The following is a 25,582-nucleotide window of genomic DNA, read 5'->3' as shown; positions in this document are numbered from 1 at the left end:
AAAAGAGAGGAAATCCATTTGAATTTTTTATTCCATAATAGGAATATCTATTATTTTTTAAATAGTTCATCGTCTACATTCAGCAGCTACAGCCTTTCTCTTCAATTTCTTTTCTTCCTAGGTGAATACAATCCTGAAACTCTGAGGCTAACCTTTGTCTGTAGAAGCACTGTGCTTGCAATGACAACGCCTCAAAGCAGCCTGGATCCCCTGGGTCACAGCGCAGCAGGCACACGCTCATCCACAAAGGCCACACGCTTGAAAGCAGGGATTTAAAACTGAAAAAAGAAGTCCATAAAAGGTGTTCTGAAATAGAAAACAAGGAAGAAAACCAAGGTAGCAGCACTCCCCAGGAAAAGCTCGACCTATTTAAACGTGAAGTCTTTGTGGAAATAAGTGAAGACCAGTTACGATGGTTAATTTTATGTCAGCTTGTTTGGGCTAAGGGACGCCTGGTCAGCTGGTCCCATTTGGTGGGTATGTCTGTGAGGCTGTCTCTAGAAGAGATGAGCATCTGGACTCAGTTCCCTCCTTCTGCCATGGGTTCCACCATGGTCTCTGAGAATCAAACTCAGGTTGTCTGGCTTGCATAGCAACTGACTTTACTTGCTGAGCTATCTCACAAGTAAAGCATCTGACTCAGAGGCCTGAGCTCAGACTCAGTTCACTGCCCTTCACAATGTGGTGTCAGCCACCTGGTAAGAGCCTGAATAGATGGAAGGGTGAGGGAGGATGCATCTGCTGTCTACCTAAGCTAGGCTATCCATCTTCTTTCCAGACACTAGCACTCCTAACCTTCACATTCAGACTGGGATTTAGGCCATTGGTTACCCTGGTCCTCAGGCTTCAGGCTTGGACTGGAAGTATACCCCTAGCTTTCCTGGACCTCCATTTTGCAGGCATTAGATCATGAGACTGCTCAGCCTCCATAATCCTGTGAGTTGACTCCTTGTAATAAATCTCTTTCTATGTAGCTATATGTTGGCTTTATTTCTCGGAAGAATGCTGACTAATCCACCAGCCAAATGAGAAAAATGGTGGCTATTTCTTTAGTTCTGTGTGGGAGTCAGCTATATCCCTTGCATTTGGCAGATACTCAAAGGCAGGTGGAGGAGTGAAGAAGCTTTAGAGTAGAAAAGGGGGAGGCATGAGCGATCCCTTGATTGGAAAACTTTGGCATGGAGAAACTGCAGGTGGGTCAACCACAGACAAGGAACCCTCTGCCACTGGTTAGGGGTGTGTATTTTGCTTTCTCTGGATGATCCCAATTTAGAAAGAGAGACAAAAATTAGGGAAGCTATTGGTTATTAATTATGTCCTGGGCATTTTGTGTCAATTGTACAGAAATGATGGTTCAGCTTTCCGGATTGTCACTAGAGACAACCATCCAGTGTCTGGCAAATCTGATGCACATCGGGCTGGCTTCCTGGGCTGTTTACTGGTGATAGGGAATGGTTTCCTGGGCAGGAGGCTGCAGGTCATGGCTCAGCTCAGAGCTCTGTTGTCATATATGCTCAGGCTGTTGTTTGTATGCATATTCTCTCTCTCATCTTTTCAGACAGGCAGCTGTCTCTTAGCAACTGACCTCTAGCCTACAAGATAATTCCCAGTATTTCTTGAGAGCCATTTTGGGAGACATGATTTCCATAGGCCACCTTATCCAGAGTGCCTAAGGACACACCTGCTTAAGTGAGCACACCCTCCTAGCTCAGTGCACCTTGACTGTGAGGGAGAAAGGGAGGGGCAGTGCTTATGGTGGTGGTGAGATCTGAGAGGAGAATGGTGCTCAGTGATTCTCAGCCAAGGCGCAAATCCCTCTAGACAGCTCTGAACAAATACTAATCCAGGAGCAATGCCCCCACACCTTCCCACCTCTCTACCTCCCCTACCCCAACGCGTGCCTCAAAGATTTTGCTTTAACAGAGCAGAGCTGGGCATCAGGATTTCTTTTTCAAACTTTCCATATGATTCTAAGATGCAGTCCAGATTGGCAGCTCATGGCCAACATGAATAATAATCTTTGAGAGACCAGGAAGAAAGCTTTAGCAATTAGTGACAGTAAAATCAGGGCACATAGCCAGGAAGCTTTCCCATCTTTCAGTCCAGTCATGTTGAGCTTCAGAAATGTTAAATGCGGTGTGAAGCTAAACTAGAATAGCGAATAGGTGAAGGTCATGGTGCATGAGCCTCACTACACAAAATGAGAATGTTGCAGCGTCTACGCAGGTGAAAGGAACAAATGAGCACACTGAAAACCGTCGTGCGAAGAAAAGACGCCATCTGTGCTGGGCAACACCCTTCATTTTTATTTTTAACCATTAAAATTTATCTTCCCCTTTTAAAAAATGTTTATCATTATATACTTTTCACATATTGTGTTGTGCATATATGTTTTCAATCTATGTAAACAATACATTTTTTGCATACTTTAAATTGAATTCAGAATAATTGAATTTTGGTGATAGAAAACTGTAAAAATCTCAAAAAAAAAAAAATCACACACTCACCACACTTAGTATCTACTATTTATTTCTTGTCATTCCTGAATGTTCAAATGTGCCAGTTTCTTACAGTTTGATACAACACCACCCCCTGGTGGAAATCAACAGAAGTGAGCCTGTGCTTGGAGAATTTTAACAGACCATCCACATGCTGTTATCTCTGGGCCCCAGCAGAATGCTCTCGTCAGCAAATTCCTATGCAAGACACCAGCAAAGAAGTGAAAAATGGAACTGTGCTGGGAGCTTTGTCTTCCCCACGTTTAAAAAATAATTAAAAAACGATTTATTTTAGCTGGGCATTGTAGCACACACCTCTTTTAAAAATATTTTATTTATTATTTTTATTTTTATGTGTATGAGTGTATTGCCTGCACGTGTGTAAGTGCACCCGTGTCGTGCAATGCCCATGAGGACAGAATAGGCCATCAGATCCCCTGGAACCGGAGTTATGGATAGTTGTTAGCTGCCATATGAGTGCTGGGATTCGAACCTAGGTCTTCTGCAAGAACAACCAGTGTTCTTAACTGCTGAGCCATCTCTCCAGCCCCAGCACACACCTTTAATCCCAGCACTCAGGAGGCACAGGCAGGTGGATCTCTGTGAGATTGAGGCCAGCCTAATCTACATAGGGGGTTCCAGGCCAGCTGGGGCTACAGAGAAACCCTCAAAAAAAAAAAAAAAAACCACCAAAATAACTTTTTTATTTATGTACACATGTGCATATCTGTGTGTGGATGTCCCAGTGTGTGGATGCCTGATGAGGCCAAAAGAGGGCGTTGAATTCCCTAAACTGGAGTTACAGGCAGTTGGGAACCTCCTGACCTGAATGCTGAGAATTGAACTCTGGTTCCTTGACCCAGCAACAAGCATTCTTAGCTGCTGAGCCATTCTCTTGCCACATCCCCACATTTTCATGACCAATCTATCTCTCCCCCAGGATGTCCCAAATAGAATTTGTTATTCCCAGACAAAAATCAGCTCCCTCAAAAATAAATGAACACCCCACACACACCAAGATTGCATATCTTAATGGATGGTATTTCCTCTCCCAAGCCAAAAAACCCTCCTGAGGATTTGAAATGCACACAGACAGGGTAAACCAGGTAAAATTAGCCAACTCAGCAATTCTCAAGCTCATTTGGTCATAAGATACATTACCTTACTCCCCAGTACTTTTTCGGGGGGGTGGGTGTTGTTTCTGGTTTTGTTTTGTTTTGGGTTTTTTTTTTTTTTGGTCTTTTTGAAACAGGGTCTCCCTGTAGCTACGGTTGGCCTGGAACTCACTGTGTAGATCAGGCTGGCCTTGAACTCACAGAGATCCACTTGCCTCTGCCTGCCAAGTGCTGGGACTACAGCCACCACCCCCAGTGCTCCTTACTCCCTAATACTTTTTTAACAACATGAAGAATATTTTTTGTTATACGTCAAAATGGTTGTTCCATCTCAATTAGCAAATTAGTTCCTTGGCCGAATATACTCTTCAATCTTTAATGCTTAGGCAAATTCATTCATGAAGTAATTCAGCTCTCAATCATTTGTGGTAATGAAATATGCAACCATAGATGACTGTGGTGGTTGATCATGAGTGCCAACTTGACTAGATTAAGAATGGCCTAGGAGATTAGCAAAGTGTGCCTTGGGTGGGACTGCGAGGGTGTTTCTAGAGAGAGATGACCTAGTCAGTGGCTTAATCCATTGATGGATTCAGTATTTGAGTAAGCTACGAGGAGAAGGTAGAACTGTAGGAGAGGACGGGTTGGAGGAAGTAGGTCACTACATCTTGCCCTGGCCCTTCCTGTTCCTGCTTCACTCTGCTTCCAGGAGTTGAACAGCTCTGTTCTACAATGCCCTCCTGCCATAATGAACTCACACCTCTGAAACCATGGGCAAAATTAATCTTTTAAGTTGTTTCTGTTAGGTACTTGATCACAAGATTTACACTGTGACAGATCTAAATAGCTACCAAACTGATGCCACTTTCGCAGGAAACTTCACCTGTCTCCTACCACCATTACCAGCTGAGGGGAGGAAGATGCTGACCCTATACTAGCAGTAACTGTGCTTTGCACTCAATTAAATACAGTGGGTCTGCACTGTGTGATAACCACGTGATCTTGTTTAGAGGGATTATAATACTTATTTGGTTATATAACCTGAGGGTCATGCATAGTTCTACAACTGACAAGGAGTCAAGTGTTTTCCATATATTAGCTCCTCTTGTGAATTTGTGAGCTAAAGATATAAAAATTCCTATAGCTTTCATCATTCATATAAATTAGCATAGATCCTTAGTCATTAAATCCCAAAGAAATATTATCCTATATTCCAAAAATTTTTATAACAGATATTTTAAATAAAAATGGAGCCCTATGCTCTATGCCATTAGCAGCAAACTTTCAAAGTCTACTGATACATATTGCATAATTTCTAATTTTAAAAGCAATGTCTAATTCAACTTTCATACAACAAAAAGTCATTTAAACCTGTTCTGGACCTTACATTGTGCTTTGATCAATAGTATCTGGGGCTATTTGCTGTCATTTGATGTTCATCTACAACTTTGATGTAGTACCTGGGGTCCTGAGGGTCTGAATACATTCACTTACCAGCCTGGTGGCCTCCACAGCACAGCCCCAATGCACTGAGATGCCCCCACTCCCGTGGCCGTAGTTGTGGACCACAGGCAGCCTCCGTTCCCCTCGGACTAGCTGTTCCATCTGTAGCTGCACACCTGGCCTGCTAGGCCTCAGGCCCACTTTCTCCTCTATGTTGCAGGCTCTGTGGAGGGATGGCTCAAGAGCACAGCACCTGGACAAAATCTCTCTGCTAATTTCTGCATCTGGAGACAGACTCCAGTCTCCCTTTTGTCTGGTTCCTCCCAGGGTTACATAGGATACACCAGGGTAAATATATGTCAGCCCACTCCCATCTCGGATGAAGTGCTTCACCCAGGGAGCCTGTGCCTGGAGCACTTGGCCCCTTACAGGGGAAACCATGGAGTCTCCCACAAGTTGTTTGCTTCCCAGGCCTGAGCAGTTGACCACTACATCGAACGATGGTTGCAGTTCCCACAGGTCTTCTATTCGCCTAGTGAGTAGGAGGCCTCCACTTGCCTTTACCCTAAGGAAGAGAGATGGGGGTGAGCCTTTGGATCCACCTGTTCACCCACTTCCAAGAAGTGAAGAACAGGAACACAGGAAGAAAAACAGGATCCCAACAGCTTCCAAACAAACCACATCAAATTCTAGCCCCACATACTTAGAAAATGGTGATTCCTCTGGTTGACCCTAAATGAAAACCTATTTTGAAAATACAAAACAAAGAAAACCATATGCCTTGCTCTTTAACAATTTTGCAGAGTTCCTATATCATTCTAGATATAAAATAAATATGAAATCGGTCTGGTACTTTAAACACCCAAGTATTACTTATTTAAATACTACTGCCTCAACATTATGTCACATATTGTGAACTCTTGCATGCCTTTGTAATAGTCTGCACTCTCTAGGTAGATGGTTGGTGCAGCTCTCTCTCTCGCTCTCTCGCTCTCTCTCTCTCCCCCTTCCATGTCTGCAGGAGTGTTTTCATAAAAGGAGCATAATAAGCAGCTGATGGACTAAATGGCTGTTATTTTTGGACCACATATTTTAATAATGACAAGAAATGCCTTAGCCAAGTCTTATAATCATTCTTAAATTATAGAAAATATGCACAACATGAAACTCACCACTTGGACAATTTTTAAGTATACCACTCAGTGGCATTAAACTCACTGACATTGTTGCAAAATGATCACCCCCATCCATCCTCAGAACTCTTTTCATCTTGAAGGTAGAAGTCTGTAGTCATTAAAAAATAACCCCCAGTAATCTTGTCATCTTAATCTTAATCGCTGTAATCCTATAATCTTATTCATACGTTACTTGTAGAATGCAAGGGATTTAATATGAGACTCTTGGCAGGTCTGTTCAACAGATGAGGTTGCGTGTCTAGAAGCCAGATATTGTTAAGAGGAACAAAAATGGTATGAGGCACAACACCCTTCCTCAAGCACTGGAAAGGAACTGGGAGACAGTGTGACACAGAATGAAGTTCTGAGCACACAGTATATGCATATATGTGCACACACACACACACACACACACACACACACTATTTGTTCTAGCTCTTTGGAGAATGTAGAACCCTGGTATCCAGTGCCACATAGACATGTGTCTGTGACTGCGGCAATTAAAGCACATTCTAGGGAGAATCTGGGAAGGACTGACAGCAGAAACAGAGATGGAATGCTTGTACCCTCCCTGCAAGAGCAGGAGCCAGCATGTAACTAGTTATGAGCATACCTTCCTTCCAGGTCAGATGAGCAAGGTTTCATAAGAAAAAGAAAACATAAGAAAAGGCAGAAACTTCTGGATGTAGCATAAAGCCGTGGCTAGAAAGTGGTAAATAATGGCATGGCTTCACCACTGATCCTCACAAGAAAAGACTCTGATATTCTACCCCCACTTCCCAGATGGAATGTCCAATTGAAACTTGTATTAAGATCTGCAGGGAACTGGCCTTCTGGCATTGGTCCCCAGTTCTAGAAAATGCCACAAGTAGAAGAGAACAGAAGAGACCAACATTGCTGCTCTCCAGCATCACAACCCCTGACCCCAGCAGCTTGGCTTTTCTGAGTTGAATCTTGACCTCTCTGCAGCTCAGTAGAAGGTGAGCTGAGGGTCAGAGCCCCAGCCCCTCAACTACCACACTCCTTCCTCTGCTGGGACCTCTCTTCTATCACTACTGAGAATTTCGAAGACTAGACCCCATCAACATTTTATCACCGATAGGAGATCTATGCAGAAAGGGCTTAAAAGGCCTACCCCTCTCTGAGGGACTATTGTCAGTTCACGGTCACTGGAGGTGGGGGAGGGGTGTCAAAACCTCTGGATATGATTTCCAAATTATATATTAAGTATTTATAGAAGGCCCAGCTGTGCCAAGCCCTGTGCCAGGCTGGAGGACACAAAAGCCTGTTCTTGCTCTAAATGATTAAAACCCGCAGTATACTTTCTATTCAACCCAAGAGATTGTTTCAAGCACCAATTTTCACCCTATGCATCCTTGTTATTGAGAAAATCAGTGCGAGACCTGTAACAAGAAAAGAAAACAGTCTGGCAAACCCACACATTGGGCCACAAAGAACCAATAAAACCTTTAGCGTGATAAAGTAACTAAAGGAGAGGGAAGGGGGAAGGAGACCAAAGCTTTTTTATGAACATAAATTTCAACTCTCTCAATGGAACAATTTAAAAGCTCAGATTATGTTCAGTAGATGTACATTAATGGATAATATTTTAAAGGTAAAACAATTCCTTAAGGCTTCGGTGTCCTAAACACTGGCAAAGAAAGAAAAGTTGGTATTTTATGGTGACACTGACCAACACATTACAGTGTTCATAATCTTTATGAAAGTAAATACCAATATCACAAAAGAGGGGGCAGAAAGAGTAGCCAGAGGATGGGGAGTGTGCTAGGAAAAGACATCTTCTGGACTTGACAGGGCACTTGCAATCATGAACTCACAGCGGCTGTGGTAACCTGCAAAAGACCTGGACAAGATTGGGCCTATCAGCATTTCACTATGGATGAGGGATAAAAGTCCAACTTGTCACTAGAGACTATGTAAGTGATATATGACTGGGCTATTGAAAGGCCCTGTCAGACCTGTTTTGCTGGGCCCCTCCTGGGCTTCTTTCCCAGAAAGCAACCTGCTGCATGTGCCCAGAAACAGGTCATCTTATGTCATCTCAGTGTGAGCTCATGGCGATGTGCACTCACCATTTTTGTATCCCACAGGTAATGCACCAAGAACCTGATATGAGGGTATAGGAGAGGCCGTATCCTGAAGCCAGGTGTTAACTTAGATGTCTGGGTACCTAAAAGTTTATTTTTACAACCATTATGAAGTAGGTATCACAGAAGTTGAGGTGACATGATTGGGATCCAAAATGCTTGATCACTTTCCTCTGAGTGAGAATTCCAGTAGAGACAGCATACCATTGCCCAGCCACTGTGAGGAAATGGGAGTTCTACTGACTGAATATAGCCCTGACCAGGAAGGAGGGGCTTTGTTGGGGAAATACTGCTGAGGCAACCCTGGAGGCAGTGGAGACTTGCAAGAGGGAGCAGGGACCTTGGGGAGTGTGATGTAAGGGCAGGTGGGAGGGTACAGTTCAGTGGGGAGGAATAGCTAACCCAGAAGAGCCACCTGACTATGCCCTGGAACCCACTCACCTGGATCCCCTTCTGAAAAATATACTCTAATTGTTTTCGGACTATAATGAATAGGAAACGGGGAACGATAAACTTTGGTCACTTAAAATTTGAGTGGTCTCTAAGCTGACCATTACTCCTTTGAGAGAGACTGCACTGTAGTTTGAGAACATTCTCCAAATAGCCCTCTGTGTCGTACAGCTAGAAAGTGAAAGTGACCACTAAGGCTCCGAGTCCACTTCAGAGAGAAGGTAAAGGTTCTGCACTGCTTCTCTGAAGACCAGACGCTTCAGAAACGTCTGTGGCTTGGCTAAGGGGCAGGACGATGGTAGTAATGAAAAGCAGAACAAAGAGGACTTATTCAGTCTGGCCACATTAGGAAGAAAAACCAAACGGACTAGTAGCACGCCCCACTCCCGGCCTCCATCCATGTTTAGGGTCCGAATATGAGATTTGGGCTTAAGTACAGGGCCAGAGGTATGTACAGCTGGGCAGGCATGGTCAAGGTGTATTCCCACCATTCATCTATGTCTGGCTCCAGTCTTTTCTGCAAGATGGTCTTATTATTACTTGTGTGTTTAATTGGCTTATGAAGGGCAAGTGGCCAAACCTGCTTTATTAGAGTTGCCAGGGCCCCAGTTCTGACCCTGCTAATTACGGTGACAGAAGGAAGACATCTCTCTTGGTGTGGAGCCAGCTCTCTTCTGACCATAGAATGACTAGTGGTTGCCTTGGTGGGGGTCTCTAAAGTCAGTTGGAATGAGGAAAACAGTGAGTTTTTAGTCACCATGTAAAAAGACATTGGAGTGGAGAAGTGAGAAGCAGTCGGGAACTTGGAAGTCCCACTGACGATGAAGAGAAACAATAGGATAGCCGGACTGGGACCAAGGACCTGGGTCCAACATGGGAAACATAGGGCTGGCTCTGTTATATGCTTCACAAAAAGATTTCATTAGCTGTAGTAGTGTTGGGATTTCTGTGTATGCATCATTAGTCAATTTTAACAATGACCCCTTGCTTCTTTCAACCCAGAGAATGACACCTTATTATCAGCAATCAAAATCAACCATGTTCAGCCTATTTGTTCAAAAACAAAAAGAAAGAAGCCTAGTTTTAAAATCTTAGTTGCTTAAGTACTACACATACAGATTTACAGGGAAACCCAGTTTCTTCACAGCAATACTTCCTGTAGCTATGCCTAATGTAAGTTCCCATAGTTAGAACTTTAAAGGGTATTTTAGGTTCACAAAACCATCAAGTGCATGTAGCCTAGTTCTAACCTGGCAGTATTTCTCATCTGCTAACTGTGGTCCTCACTGGCTGCCTCTCAATCCATCCAAGCCTAGCCTACTCCATGAACACATACAAATTGCTCCAAGTCACATCAGGTGCGAAGCAGTCTCTGCTCCTTTGGAAGAAGGGATGTGGATGTGGCTCAGGGCTTATAGGCAGGTGGTCCTGGAGGAAAGCAACTATGCTCCCTCAGTCCATGGGCAGGGGGGGGATCCAGCCCAACAGCTTCCTTACCAGCAGATACCAAAGCCTTAATAGCACCCAACACATCATCTATTTCCTATAAAGCTTATCACCATCATCAGGGAAGACAGACACCATCATCTTTCCACCTTTGACTCACTTTGTCCTTGCCTAGCCAAGAAAAAAATTAAAAGGGCAATGAGCCCATTCACCTCTGCACGGGGCCTTTAGTCTCATGCTCCTCTGGCTAGGCACTTGGGGGGTGGAGGGCAGGAGGAGGAGGAAATCCTAGCACTTACTGCTGGTCCAGTAGGCCCAGTGTATGTTGGACAGGAGGAGTCAGAGTCTCATCTGGGCAAGTGCAAAGCTGGTACAACCCGCCCCATGCTGATGCTCAGTGCAGGTACATATTTCTATACTGCTGTCTAGAAAATCGCGGGAATCGGACAGGGGAGGGAACACAAAGTGGAAGAGAAGAAAACTGGGAGCTGCAAGGTCCACCCAGAGAAAGCAGCAGAGAAGCCTCATCTGTGCAGGCAGGAAGGTCTGAGGAGAATTCAGTGAAGTCAGTGCTGTGCCAGTGTGATCTCCTCAGGGCCATGGAGTAAAGCCTGGCCTCCTGGAAAGAAATTAGCCCACTTAAGTTATAGGCCTCCAGCACTGAAGGGGACCACATGCTTTCTGGATGTCATCAAAGGTAGGGTGACTCTGGTCCCTCCAAGATCATTTATTTAGGTAGGCTGCCTGGCAGAGGGCTTACTGCCTCTATGATTCACTTCCTGGGACAGCAAGTACTGAAACAGCAGAGTGTAACTCTACTGTCCAAAGATATGAAATATGGCCTGCATGGGTGATTAAACCCCTGAGGGCTTTGTGCTTGTTGTTTTGCTCTGGATGTTATTGGACAATGATTGAAAAGGAGATGATCTTTTTTTGTTCTTTGAAAACTATTAAGGATCTAAGTTGCAATAAAATAATATATTTTTCCTGTGTTGATATAAGTTTTTTTGTAGCAGATGATGACTATTTAAGTTCCACAACTGGTCAAACACAGAGAATAAGTGTCTGTGAGATGCCTAGCCCTAAGTGACACATCTACAATAGACCCTCTACACCAAAGGCTCATGGAACACAGTGGAACAGGAGGTAGACGGAAAACTAACACATCTTTCAACTCTCACCAGCAAAGCTTCCTCATGTTAATAGACAAACCAGACAAAGACCCAGGGTGATTAACACAGAAAGTCACAACTTGCCAAAATGTTGAGAATAAGAGATTCTATAGAATTCACACCCCTGGATAGGACTCCTATATTAAGGCTCACCCACCAAAGGCTCAGGGACTGTTGTGGAAGAGGGGACAGAAAGATTGTAAGAGCCAGGGGTGGTGGATGACCACAAGGAAACAGAGTTTTCCAGGCTTCTGGAAACTTGCTCACATGAACTTACAGTAATGGTGACAGCATGCACAAGACCCATGCAAACTCAAACCAGACAAAGACCCAGCATAGAACTGGGGAAATGGGCAGAACTATTGGCAGCTGATCACTGCTGAGTGAGGGAGAGTTGGTTTTTTAAAGGAGTGACACTAGACAGGTTGACCAGGCTCCAGTGGAGGAACTCACATTGAGGGACACTGGGGACACAAACGTGGCTCGAAAGGCCTTAACATACATAACAGAATGCATAAAATCTGATAAGGGGTGCAGATAGGGGAGGGGGTCCAAATATGATTAAGATATATGAAACACACAAAAATTAAAATAAAATATTTATTTTGAAAAAAAATAGCGTATAAAAATAGTATCATTCTCAAAGCTAGAGTGAGATTGAAGTCATTGCTATGTGGCTTGCAGAGCAAAATGCTCACTTTTGAGTCAGAACAGAAGGCTGAGCACTCATTCTGTGGGAAAGAGGCGTAGGAGGCAACAGAACAGATCCTGGGTGTAAGGAACAGCAGGGATTGTGTGGCTGCCCATCTGGGTCTGCCCTGCCCACACAGTGAGCCAGGTGTCCTGCCCCCTCACAGTGACACTGCCGTGCCTCCCACCATCCTGAAAGGCTCCTCTTTGAGCTGAGCGGAGTCCCTACTCCACAGAGCCTTTCATGGAAGAAAAGGGTGTGCAGCCCGCTTTCTCCACCACACTGGACATCTAGCCAGATCCCAGTGAATTCTTGATAGATATACAAATATCCTCAAATCAAAAATTCAAAACACTTCTGGTTCCAAGAATTTCCAGTAAGGAATATTCAACCTGTACCCAGATTTGAGACTTTGAAAGGGCTTATGTTTCCCAACCCTCAGTCTCCTGCAATGTCCAGAGTAAACAAGCAAGAGATTTATTGATGTATCTCAAATAAAAATACTCTTGATATATATCCTACCAAACTAGAAACAGGAAGTCCTAAAATCAAGCCAAAATGCAAGTTCAAAGTTTTAAGGGGTGAATTCTAAGGAAGTCAGTACATGCTTTGATAAGCTCTCAGTTTTAGAGTTCTTATTCATGTTCCTGACCAATAATAATAATAATAATAATAATAATAAAGCTACTTTTACTGAAAATGAGAAACATATTCAAAAATAATTCATGATAAACACAAACTTTTTCCATTCAAAGGACTAAAGTGAGCATATCATTTACAGCTGTAGGAACACCGTCACCTTCTCCTTTTCCCAGATGAAGAGACCATGATAGTATTTCAATAATTTGCTTTTCCCTGAGAAAACTGGGACGAGTGGGCCACCTCAGACCACACAAAAACAGGTGTAAAATGGGTTACTGGGTATGCTGTGGACTTTGTTCTTGCCTCATGAACACTGTCTCTAGACTTCTACAGAGCCCTGTCCATTGTGAGCAGCAAGACACTGCAAAAAAGCCCTGAGGGACCTCAGAGAAGTTCTGCTGTGTTCTATAAATAGCGATGCAATAATTTATAACTGTGACAGACAAGCGGCAGGACAGAACTACTTCAACTGACCTTTTCTCCAACCACGGGAGGTAGGCGGACATCTCACATTTCAGGGTTGTAAAAGCCTGACCAAACACATGTTGAGGGAATCTCTTCAGCTCAGCCTCGGTCATCTTTCGAAATCCCAGAACGACATCAGCCCAGAATGGTATTTCTTCTGTAGGAATGCTCCGAAATATCTGCCAACTCAGATACAGGAAGTAGAAAATGCTCCTTTAATTGTGTGAAATCATGTATTTTTCATAAACTCCATATATCATTCTGTGAAGCATTTAAAAAGTCACTTCCTATAAATACAATGAGGAAAAGATTCATTTGTCCATTCTCTTGGGTTCAGATAACTAAGTAGCTAGTTTACAAATGTTTGTGACTGAAGGAATAAAACATTTCCAAAGTCACTTGTAGGGTTTACTCAGTAATGGAAGGAGTCTCTGCTTAGCATACACAAGTTCAAAGTTTCAATCCCCTGCACACAGGACTGGAGAGGCGGCTCAGCAGTTAAGAGCACTGGCTGCTCTTGCAGAGGACATGGGTTCAGTTCCCAGCACCAACATGGCAGCTAATAACTGTCCTTAACTCCAGTTCCAGAGATCTAATGCCCTCTCTGGCCTCTGAGGGCATTGCACACAGGCAAAACGCTCATACACATGAAGTCAAAATAAATATTTTTTTTTTAATAAAGGAACATTCAGACCCCAGTTATCCTAGTTACTCTCTATTGCTGTGGTTTAAAAAAAAACTGACCAAAATCAACTTGTGGAGGAAAGGGTTTATCTGGCTTATGGGTTAGTCCATCATCAAGGGAAGCCAAGGCAGGAACTCAGGGCAGGAACTTGGAGCACATGCATGGAGGTACACTGCTTACTTCCCTGGCCTGTGCTCAGTCTGCTTTCTTATAAACACGGAACAACCTGCCCAGAGGTGGCACCACCCACAGTAGGCTGGGTCCTCCCACATCACTCAACATCAAAAAAATGCCCCATAGACATGGCCACAGGTCAACACAGTGGAGGAAATGCCTCAATTGAGGTTCCTTCTACCCAGGTGTGTCAAGTTCACAACGGAAGCTATCTAGCACATAAACATGGCAAAAACAAATAAACAGCATGCCCTTTTAGAGACTGAAATATAATCCACATTTTCTGAAATGCTTTTGCCATGATTTCCTCTACTTATACCAGTGACTATACATTTCTGAGGAAACATTTTTATGTTTTGCATAACATTGCATAAACTTCAAGAAAAGCAAAAAGAGTTTAAAAGTTAGCTTTAGTTTTGAACAAGATATCTTAATGGGAAGAATTCTACACACCTCAAGTGTGCAGGTTGTAGGTTACCAAGTTTGACTCTTGTATTAGAGAGAAGCTAGGCATCAGCAAGAGGAGACCTGTGGGGTCACAGCACAGTGTGGGTGTGTGAATCTTGAGCTATGTTGCAGTAGCTGCTATGCATGTGCTTAGATTTTTAAGGACCAGGCTGTTTCCCATCAATAATTGCAGTCATCCTTGCTCCAAAAAGCAAGAAATGAATTTGAGTGCTAAAGATGTGGTTGCTAACATACCAGAATTTCTATCTTTAAGTATAATAATTCACTCAAAGCAGACTCTGTGGTGGTATAAATGATGCTTAAGGCATGGCAAGTCTTCTTCATTCTGCACATCCTGCCTGGGTTAGGTGGCTCTTCTTCATAAATCTGCCACCTTCTCTAGGCCAAGACTCAGAAGACTATGTCTCCAGCCCTGGGTGTCCTCTCTCTCCCTCAGTCTTACTCTCTCACTCTCTTGCTCTCTCTCTCCCATCCCCACCTCTGTCCCCCCTCCTTAATCTATTCTACCATTATCCCCTCTTTCCACCAATCTATTCTCTACACTACAGATAAAATATCTTTACAATACAAATATGAACAAGTTATAAGGGGCTGGAGAGATGGCTCAGTGGTTAAGAGCATTGACTGCTCTTGCAGAGTACCCAAGTTCAATTCCCAGCACCCACATGGCAACTAACAACCATCCGTAACTCCAGTTCCAGGGGATCCAATACCCTCTTCTGACCTCCTTGGCAATGCACAACACGGGTGCACCTGCCTACATGTAAGCAATGCACTCATACACATAAAATAAAAATAATAAATAAAAATAAAAAACAAATATGAACAGTTACTTTTCTGTGTAAAATCTCTCAATAACTTCCCTTGGACTTGCTTCAGTTCCTCCAACACACCACAGTCACCTGTGACACTGGTCAGTATGTGTGCCATCCCCTCTACATGGACTGTTTTCTGCTCTGCCCACTTTCTGCCTCTGTTCCCTTCACTTCCATAGCACCACCATATTAACTTACAGCTGTCTTGTGCTTCTGAAATGAAACACTTTTCCCTACATGGTTTCTGATGAGTTCCCAGAGCAGCTTCCCTGGACAAATGCTTCCATTGCTCTCCGTACTCTTCTCTTTGGTAATTGATGCCCTATTTGTAGCTCATGGTATTTAAGTATATTCCCTACAGATCACAAGTTATATGAGAGCAGGACTGTGCCTGTCTTCAGTAAAAATTCACTCAACAAGTATTAATTAAGCATCTACTACATACAAATTCTTCATGGCTATATTCCTAATGCATAAGACAGTACTAGGTACTAAAGAATGCTGTCTAAATTGTTTTGAAGAAATGAATGGATGATTAAGGTGATATTAAAGATGCATAGGATATTTGCAAAGCCTTAATTTAGAAAGAATTTTGGATATGTCTGTTTCTAAAAATTACTTAGAGGCTAAGTTTATGAATTAGACTGGTTCCTATTGATTTGGGGCAAAATTGGTATGGCCATAACACATTGAGTACCATGCTTCTATGTGGTTCAGCAATTGACCTTGGAGAGAGAAAAAAAAATAGACTCTAAAGGAAAGTCCAGAGCTTGGTGGAAAGGCAAAAGCTGTTACTTTGGGCAGAGACTTCGGGAAATTAGAGATATTTGGTGAGTAAATGGTGAGAGAAAGCAAAAAGAGGTAAGGGTAGAAATCCTCCTGATACAGGAACACACTCAGAGGAGTATTTCCATAGGAAGTTGGCATCAGAAGGGAAGAATGGCATTGCTTTCTTCTGTTTTAAAAGATTTATTTATTTATGTGTATGTGTGTGCCTGCATGAATTTATGTGCACTATATACATGCAGGAACCCACGGATACCAGAAGGGGGCATCAGATCTCCTGGACCTGGAGTTACAGGTGGTTGTTAGCCACCATGTAGGTACTGGGAACCAAACCTTGTCCTCTGCAAGAGGAGTAGGCATCCTTACCCACGGAGCCATATCTTTAGCTAAGAGTGGCACTTTTTAAACAGCCTTAATAGTACAAGGATGCAATAGACTTGAAAGTATAGTAAAAGGCAGATACTCCTCTGCTCTTTTGGAGGCTGTGTTACCACACAGGACAACACAAGCAACAAATGTCTTATGTCATATGAAGATACTGACATCTAAATTAAAAGTGCTAGAATGGAGTAATCTCTGCTTCAGAAGATGTAGAATGAAATTGTCATGTTTAAAGTGTTTGCATTAGAAATGTTAAGTAGGACTTGTTCTCAAGCTTTATTTAATTATGCATGTCCTCTAAAGTTAGATATTAAAAATAAAATGGAAAAGTGTTGATTGCTTCAGAAGCACTATTTTCCAAAGGGTACTCCAGAAGGCAACTTTAGGGCTGGAGATATATAGCTCAATGGCAGAGAACTTGCCTAGTGTGTATACAAGGTCCTAAGTTCAATTCTGAGCAATCCCCAGCACTACCCCCCCAAAAAGAGGCAATCTTGGTGACCTACAAAATTTACTTTTTTGGGTCATCTCATTTTCTGAAGATTCTCAAATCAATATCTCTGTACCTCAGGTCTGTCCTTACTCCAATGTCCACCTCTTCACTTTTCATCAGCTCTCATTCTGTATAAACCCAAACTCAGTGTTTACCTGCTATGTGGGGTCCTTCTTTGTTTTTTTCCACATGTTCAAACCACTGCATATTCCCTAAGGAATCTCAAAAAAGTATTTGTCATAAAAAATTGCAATGGTCATGGTTAGAAAAATCTAATCCTGTAACTTGTGTTTTTCAAGTTCTCCAAAATCTAAAACATCTTTTCTAAATCTTCCTCATCTAATTCAGCACTCTGCTCACAGCACATAATAAATATTTTACTATTTGACTCCAGTATCTGTCTATATCATTCTAATTCGACAATAACTTCAGATTCTTTTCTTACCCAGACACCAGGTGAACACCAGCATCTGCGGCTTCTGCAGAGCTAGCAATTGCAGACAGATGATCGAAGGTCTCTCTAAACCACTGCTTCTGCGTGGTAACAGGTGTATCTGAAGTCATGGAGAACAAAGGGGAACAGGAAGGAAAATAATAACAATACCTACACTTCTGATAGAAAGCAGTACCAAACAAATACCCAGAGTTTTGAATGTTGACATTCAAAACTCTGAGCCACTGGTGCAATGAGTTACTGATAGAGGGCAAACAAACCAGGAAGGGAAAAGTCTGACGTAAGAGCCAGAAGAAGGCCTTTGACATAACGTTACAAAATGCTTGCGAGGTCCACTGCCAGCCTGAGCTGAAATGCACACATGACTGGGCAATCCAGCTGGCCACATAGTTGAGACAACAGAAAGAACTGACAGTCTCCTTCCTGGGAACTGGAAATCTGATGGTGACAAGCAGGGGCATCCAGGTCAACCAGGACAGTAAATGGTCTACATGACTGTGGAAAGACTGAGGACTACTCTCCTTACAGAGAAACAAAGCCTGCATTGTGGAGGCAGGCCAGATTTCCCAAGGCTACAGTTAACCTCCCCCTTCCCACCATGAAATCATGAGCCATGGTCAGCTGGGCATAAAGGAACTACACTACCCCCTGGCGTCCCTCCCAGAGCACAAGGGATGGGACCTGGACTCAGCATCTGGGATGGAGCCAGGCCTGTCTTCAAGGAAATAAGAGGGACGGTTTGAGCTCAAAAATAAGTGTCCAGTACAAGCACAGAGAACATGCACAACCTAGAGTCACAGACCAAGCCAACTGTGAGGTATCTGACCATCTGATTCTCAGGGAAGGGTCACATGAAAGTGTTCAGAACTGGGCCAGGGATTAGAAAGCAGCAATTCTGCTACCTATAGCCATAGAGGACTTGTGGGTACTGAGACAAAGAGGGTGCTTGGTAGACTTTATTTGGAGAGATATCCCTGGAATTCATGGACTAGATAGAAAGTCTCTTGGAGGGGCCAGAGAAATGATTCATTTGGGAAAGTGCATGCTGCATAAGCATGAGGATCTGAGTTCAGATCCCTAGCACCCACATAAAAAGCCAGGAATAAAGAAGAAATTATGATTGAGTTGTAGAATCATGTTAGACTTCAGTGGATTATACCCACAATGACCTATGTCAGTGTGGAGATCTGTATTAACATGCATTCCCTTCTTCTTATCCCCAAACCTTAAAAACAAAATATTGGCTAAGAGCCATATGCTACAGAATTCATTCCAAAAGAACAGACAATTCCAATTCAATGGTGGATTGAGGAAACATAGTGATCATGTTCAAGTGCTGGTCAAACAAAACTGTAGTAGCCTGAGTGGCAGGAAAAACTGTTAAGTCCTGCTAGTGGGCTGACTGTGCAGAGCAGTGTTCTGAATTCTGTACCTGTATTAACTCACTGAATCATCACAACAACCTGCGGGGATAGACATGGAGCAGTAGATATTTATTACTGAGGCTGATCTGAATCAACATGTCTAGGGAAAAGACCAAAGTCTTCATCTAGCAACAGCAGAGAGATAAAGAAGCTGGTCCAGAAGACCAAGGCACTGTGCCACAGAGAAAGCTGAGGCGCTATGATTTGGATGCACTCCCAGATATAGCTCCTCCTTTGAAGATTCCATGACATTAGGCAACTTGCAGGATCACTCACTCAGGCCCGGTGCAAGCAAGGGGACTCTAGGAAATGATCACAAGAAAGGGGCCTAGTGTGAACTAGGCATCTTGCAAGTGCACCAGGCTCCTATGTTTCTTTCCTGTGACACAGCTCCCAGGGATATACCAGCATCCTATGCTGACACCTATTCCTAGCCTGTAACACCGAGGCCTTGTCCTCCTCACGATGATGCAAAATAAATTCTCTACTGGATGAAATGGGTGTCTGGGCTGGGAAACACAAAATATAGGCAAAGGCAGGGATACCATGGAGAAAACAAGAGGCTTAAGGAATGACATACAAATTGGATGCTAAGGCCCAGGCTCTTCTCTTCTCTCCTTCTAGAATGCTGGCACCTGTAGGAGAGGAAGTGCCAGGCTTAAGCACAGGCTGCACTAAGAGAACACAGCTTCCACTTTGAGAGCATAGCCTGTGCTTCCACAAAATAGCCAACCTGCAATCTGCCCAGATGAGGGGATCCTGCCCAGATGAGGGGACCTATCAGGAAGGAACACACCAACTTATGGGACACTGGGGGCAGGGGGAGAGGTATATAAGGCTTGCACTTCCCAGCAATAAACGAGTCTGCAGTACCACACCTAGTGCCTGCTCTCACCTGACTCCTGGAGTCTATGTGTTGATTCTGAGTCACTCACCCCCACCTTGGCCAGAACCCTCGTTCCTTGCAGTCCCTTGTGGGCTGGACCCACAGGGAAACCTGCAACAGCTGGTGCCCGAATAAGGTACCCCCCGACCCCGTGTTGGCGATGCCCCCAAGTTTAGTTCATTCGGTGAGTAGGCCCCAGGTTTTGTCTGTCTGTTCAGCTGCTCGAGGGTGAGTGAGTGTCCCTCTCCTCTGTCCCCTCTACCCTGTTTGTCACATTTGTTGTTAAATCAGGAAGGCACACTCCGCCGTGTGGTCCCGAAGCCCATGTCGGCACCTTTCCCGGTGAGTTCACATAAGGGTTGATCCACCCCAAATTCAGAGCCCAGGCTTTGGGTCATCCTGTTGCCTGTCCAGGAGACACTGTGTGAGCATATGGCTGGAGATGTAATGGCCTTCAGAAGTCCCTCACTAAGCACAAGACATTTGGATCTGATACACCTGTTCATGTTGGGGTGGTTTATGGCCTAGTGGCTCACAGTCCTTGTTTGCTTCATTTGTGCCTCTTGGTAGCCACCTTTGCCTTTTACTTTTGTGGTGAGCTGGAAAAACCTTCAATAGAGAACCCGAGGCTATTGTGCTCCCCTTTCCCCTCCATAGCCTCTAGCCATTATTGCCAGCCTTAAAACCTCCCAGCTCTCCATCTCTACCTCCCAGCTTGCTGCCTCCTCCTCCCATAGCAGCAGTGACCCCCACGGCACTGGGCCACTCTCCCGGAGCTCAGGCAGGGAGTAGACTACAGGCAACAAGGCCAACGAGCTGGGGCCAGGGCACGGAAGGCTGGGGATGGGGTCACAGACGCTGCAGATCCTCTGGCAGGGGGTGTGGGCTGTGCTGAGTGGCGGCTGGTACTACAACCTGCACCAGGCCACTTTCTGCACCTCTACCTGTGGCTCTTTCTGCTCGGCCTGCCCTTCACCTTCTACATAGCCCAACTACCCCTTACTGCCCCTTGCCAGCCCTTGTCTGCCTTTCCGGTTAATGTTGGCCCAAACGCTGCGCAACAGCCATGGGTACCCACCCCTCTCACAGACCTTGCACTCATCTTCAAAGCCGCCAACTAATCAGACCCTGACTCCCCATATTTTGAGGAAGTTCTCTTCTCAAAAAATCTGCTCACATACCACACTTCCCAGTATCCTAGCTTGGGGGAATGCCATCACAGATGCCCTGATCATGACAATCCAGTCTAGCCAGTTAAAACAAGCAAGAGCTTTACATCAACAATTCCACCTGTCCCCTCAGAGTATTCATAAACTCCTCCCAGAAATTCCCTTGTCCCAATGCAAGCACCTTGTCCGCTCATGTGCTATTTGTGCCCCACTTATGCCTCTCGGGCCCCTTAACAGGGGAGGAGTGAATCCTCATGGTTGATACCCAATGCCATTTGGCAGATGGACGTGACTCACTACCCCCCTTTTGGGAAATTGAGATTCATTCATGTTATAGTTGACACATGCTCTTCCCTTACTTATGCTTTTCCTCTCTCAGGGGAAAAGACTATACATGCCATTAAAGCTATAAAGTTTGCCATGTTAATCATGGGCGTACCCTGGGCACTTAATGGGATGATGAGCCCTCTTAATCCTCTCAAGAATTCAATAAATTTGTTTCCTCCTGGGGAATCAAACATACCTTTGGTATTCCCTATAACCCACAAGGACAAGCCATTGTCAAAAGGGCCAACAGGACACTTAAGTCCCTCCTGGCTAAAAGCCCCTTGGCTGAGGCCAAACACGACCCTCACCTGGCTCTTACTGAGGATTTGTTCCACCTTAATTTCCTCATGTTTGACGGCCGGGGTCTCAGTCCAGCATACAAACACTGATCCTTCTTGCCTCAGGCTATGACCCTGCTACTGGTTATATGAAGGGATCCGATTTCATCCCTGTGGCAGAAACCAGCCCCTGTCCTGACCTGAGGACAAGGATATACTTGTATATTTCCACAGGTCACTACAACCCCCATCTGGATTCCATCGAGAGACATCCAGCCAGCTACGGAAACCCATCTGGAGACCGGGCCTGACTGCGAGTTTGATAAGCCATGACATCCTTTTCCGGCTTTGTTATCTTTGGCACCCTTTTGTCCTTTGGCTGTGCTTCTCCCCAGGCTTCGGTTCTCTGGGCACTGGTCCCCTTACCACCTCTGATCCTCCCTGTAGATGAACAGTCACCTGCTTTCCCAGTTCTCTTTACTACTAATGAATCCCTCGGTCTCCCAACCATGGAATTGATTCATGTGTCCATTCCCATAAATGGCACATGGTCCCTTGCAGGATAGCTCTGCTTCAGCCCAGTCCTTAACCCCTCCTCCCCTAATGTCTCTTGCTGTCACTCCCTCTTTAACATCACAACAGGCGACTTTTGTGGAAACCGAAGGCAGGGCTCCTTATGGGGCCTCAAAATCTGGTCTCCCTTAGTAAAAGACACTTCTGAGACTACAGTGTCCTTCATGCCCCCTGGGGCCACCACCCCTCCCCTGCCAAGGATCAGGCATCCTCCACGGACCTGGTGCCCACCCACCTATAAACTTCCTACCACATTGCGCTTTCCTATTCCATGGGAACAATGCCTCCCCTCACTCCTGGAGATATGCTCCCCTTTACGGACACCCACAGGCTTCCTGCCTGGCAGCCTGGAGACACCTTGTCTCTATAAAATCCCCCTGAGGTCCAGCAGGTCTGGCTTGCTGACATCCAAGAAGAGGCTGTGTAATTTCTTGCCCTCCTCCTCCCTCACATGGTCATGCCAGAGGTCATACCCTTTGAGGGCTGGCAGTCAGTGATGGGTAAGATCCTGATGGTCAGGATGACCTAAGACAGGCACAGTCCATCAAGCTGGGTGTCCTCTGAGGTGGGGTCAACTATGTTGAGGCAAAGAACCTTAGCTCCCACTGACCTTTCTGTAATAAAAAGGGATGGACATGTAGGAGAGGAAGTGCCAGGATTAAGCACAGTCTGCACTAAAAGAACACAGCTTCTGCTTTGAGAGCACAGCCCGCACTTCGCAAAAAGGCCAACCTACAATCTGCCCAGATGAGGGGATCCTGCCCAGATGAGGGGATCTATCAGGAAGCAACATACCAACTTATGGGACACTGGGGGCAGGGGGAGAGGTATATAAAGCTTGCACTACCCAGCAATAAATGAGTCTGCAGCACCTCGCCTAGTGCCTGCTCTCACCTGACTCCTGGAGTCTGTGTGTTGATTCTGCACCCCTCACCCCCACCTTGGCCAGAACCCTCGTTCCTTGCAGTCCCTCGTGGGCTGGACCCGTGAGGAAATCTGCAATAGCCACCTAGGCTTTCATCTTTCAGTCAGGAGACTGGAAGCCTCTTCTTGGGAAACATGACCTACCCAAAAAGAAAGACCTAAGCATAATGACATCAGAGCTTCCCCAACTCACTGCTCTGCACTCGAAGAGAGGCTCACAGGCAGCAAGCACCATGCAAGCTGTCAGAAACAGCCGCCTGCTATTTTAGGCCCCATTCCTAAATGCAAGCAGACAGGTCATAATCCCACACAACCAAGGAAGAATACCTTCAAATGAGAACAAGAAACAAACCAAAAGCAACTTGAAGAAAATAGAAACTATTCAGGGAAGAAAAAAGTAAAACTATTATTAGTATTTTCCAAAAACACCAAAGATATTGCAACCAAATAAATATATAAATAAACAGGATGCTAAACAGAAGAAAATTCAGGAAGTAAAAGTGCTTTGGAATATTAAAAAATTTTAGAGTTGAAACAAGAATTCAACAGTAAGTAAAAGATAAAATTGAGAAAACCTGCCAGAAGGTAAGTCAAATTAAAAAGAAAGAAAATAGAATCAGGGTGGGGGAGGAGTTAAGGAAGTGGTGGCCCTGTATAAAAGCCATAAACAGCAAAGAAAGACAGACACATCAGAGGGGAGGAAGCAATTCAAAGATAGCTTCTTAGTGTGAAAAACCCAAGTTTCCAGATCAAAAGAACAGAACAATTTCATATTCCAAATTGATGACTTTGCTAAACAATCTTATCGACTATTTGACTATTTAAACTATGCACATATAACTTTGATTAAAGATAAAAGGAATAAAAGAGATGGAAATGAGGAACAGGAGTGTGACCCTCATTAGCTACAAAGTGATTTTGTTTCTTACTTAATGATAAAGTCCTCCTCCTGTTTCACATGAAGAATACAAATGGAAAGGACGCACTGGACCCCTTAAAAATGTGTGCATCTTTAGGCATGAATGCATATTAACTGGCTGTTTTTATATTTGCTTAAAGGTTAGGAGAAATTTAGTCCCATCATAAGTAGTCTCTGACTTGTTAGTCACCACTTGTGTCACTGGAAAGACAGTTGCCAGTTGTTCATAATGGTCATTAAATACTCCTGTCACTCATCTCCAGAGAATCCTACAGATTGAAATTCCTGGCCACCTCTCCCTGAGAGCAGTTGACCAGCTCTGCCAATGATCCGTCACCAGGTGTGCTGAAAGCCAGAATGTTTAGGAAGGAAGACAAGACCCTCAGGTACTCTCTTATACCCATGCATAGGCACTGAGGCTAATCAGGGTGATGGGTGCACCATCAGTTTAGGTCGCTGGGTGACAAGTAGAATCCTTGCTTAGGCTCAGTGGATATATGGTATGAGCAATACAAACCTTTGTCTTCTAAGCTGATGATCCTTGGAAGCTGATTTTTGTCTTGGGTATAACTTAGCCTCTCCTAACATAAATCAACAGGATGTTAAAAACTGCACATAGAGTGGTGCTAAGTAGGCTGACGAGGCACCAATAGATGAGCTCACACTGAGGGACATCTGGAGACACAAACTTTACTTGACAGGCCTTAACATATATGTCAAAATGCATGAAATCTTGTGGGAGGGCTATGGGGAGGGTGCAGGTACGGGAGGAGGTCTAAATATGATTGAGATGTATTGTATGAAATGCACAAAAATTCAATAAAAATATATATTAAAACTATGTATGCACAATCAGCCCTCCTGGTGAAGAGAATTCTACTAATGTCACTCTATCTACATCTATATTATCCAACAGAGGAACTGAACGCCTCTCTCACCTGGATAAGCATGAGGAATAAGAATTCCAGCTGCCACGTTACTGGTGGTCTCAGGAGTAAACTTGTCTGAGATGATGGTAATGGAGCATCGGGGGACCAACCGGGAAATGCACACAGCAGTAGACAGCCCTATCACACCAGCTCCAATGACCGCAATCTGCACAGGGTCCATGGCCTATGAGGGGAGAAGTGCAAGCTAGCCTTGGAGTATTATTCTATCCAGATAAATTATTTCCTTAAGTCAGACAGCCTCTCAGAATAAAATTTCCTAGTGATGTTTCTGTGAGATAAAGCCAGGAACTCTCAACTCTCTTTTTATTAACCAACAGTATATACAAGGTTTCTATGGTCATTCAGAAGAAAATCAGCCTAGATTCGCCTTTCACATGTACCACCAGTGAGCACGTCTGCATTTGGGGGTAGATTTCTATTTGCTGTGTTCTTTCTTGAACTTTTCCCATATGACACATCCTAGGGAGGGCTGGTAGGTAGGGAAGGCATAGAAAGCAGTTGAGCTGTGGCCTCTGCTTCCAGGGCCCACTGAGGAGCAGTCATAGGCGGGCACAGTCATGAGCAGCTTGGAATGCCACTTTTACTTTGTGCACACCTGCTTTGAATGAGAACATCACAGAGAGCTGAGTGACTGAAATCATCTCATTTTCTGCTGTTTATTGTCTCTGGAA

The 25,582-nt window shown here is 44.3% G+C and overlaps 1 protein-coding gene across 2 annotated transcripts; it reads right to left on the bottom strand.

The window, feature by feature from the left end:
• Positions 1-245: 245 nt before the first annotated feature.
• Ddo (D-aspartate oxidase) lies at positions 246-25,072 on the bottom strand. Of its 2 annotated transcripts, none has more exons than XM_029555738.1 (4): positions 24,900-25,072; positions 17,453-17,561; positions 13,215-13,391; positions 246-306 (listed from the first exon to the last, which is right to left on the bottom strand). In XM_029555738.1, the coding sequence occupies exons 1-4, from the start codon at positions 25,069-25,071 to the stop codon at positions 273-275; spliced, it is 492 nt and encodes a 163-aa protein (XP_029411598.1). In that variant the 5' UTR covers position 25,072; the 3' UTR covers positions 246-272. The 2 variants fall into 2 exon arrangements, with proteins under 2 accessions (XP_029411598.1, XP_008850635.1); XM_008852413.2 differs by lacking the exon at positions 246-306 and adding an exon at positions 3,793-5,621.
• Between the last annotated feature and the right edge of the window lie 510 nt (positions 25,073-25,582).

The sequence above is a fragment of the Nannospalax galili genome, unplaced genomic scaffold, assembly GCF_000622305.1.
Source record: "Nannospalax galili isolate Female #2095 unplaced genomic scaffold, S.galili_v1.0 scaffold646, whole genome shotgun sequence".
Classification (NCBI taxonomy): Eukaryota; Metazoa; Chordata; class Mammalia; order Rodentia; family Spalacidae; genus Nannospalax; species Nannospalax galili.
The sequence above is the reverse complement of the archived record's forward strand: the minus strand, read 5'-3'. Positions and strand labels throughout refer to the sequence as shown.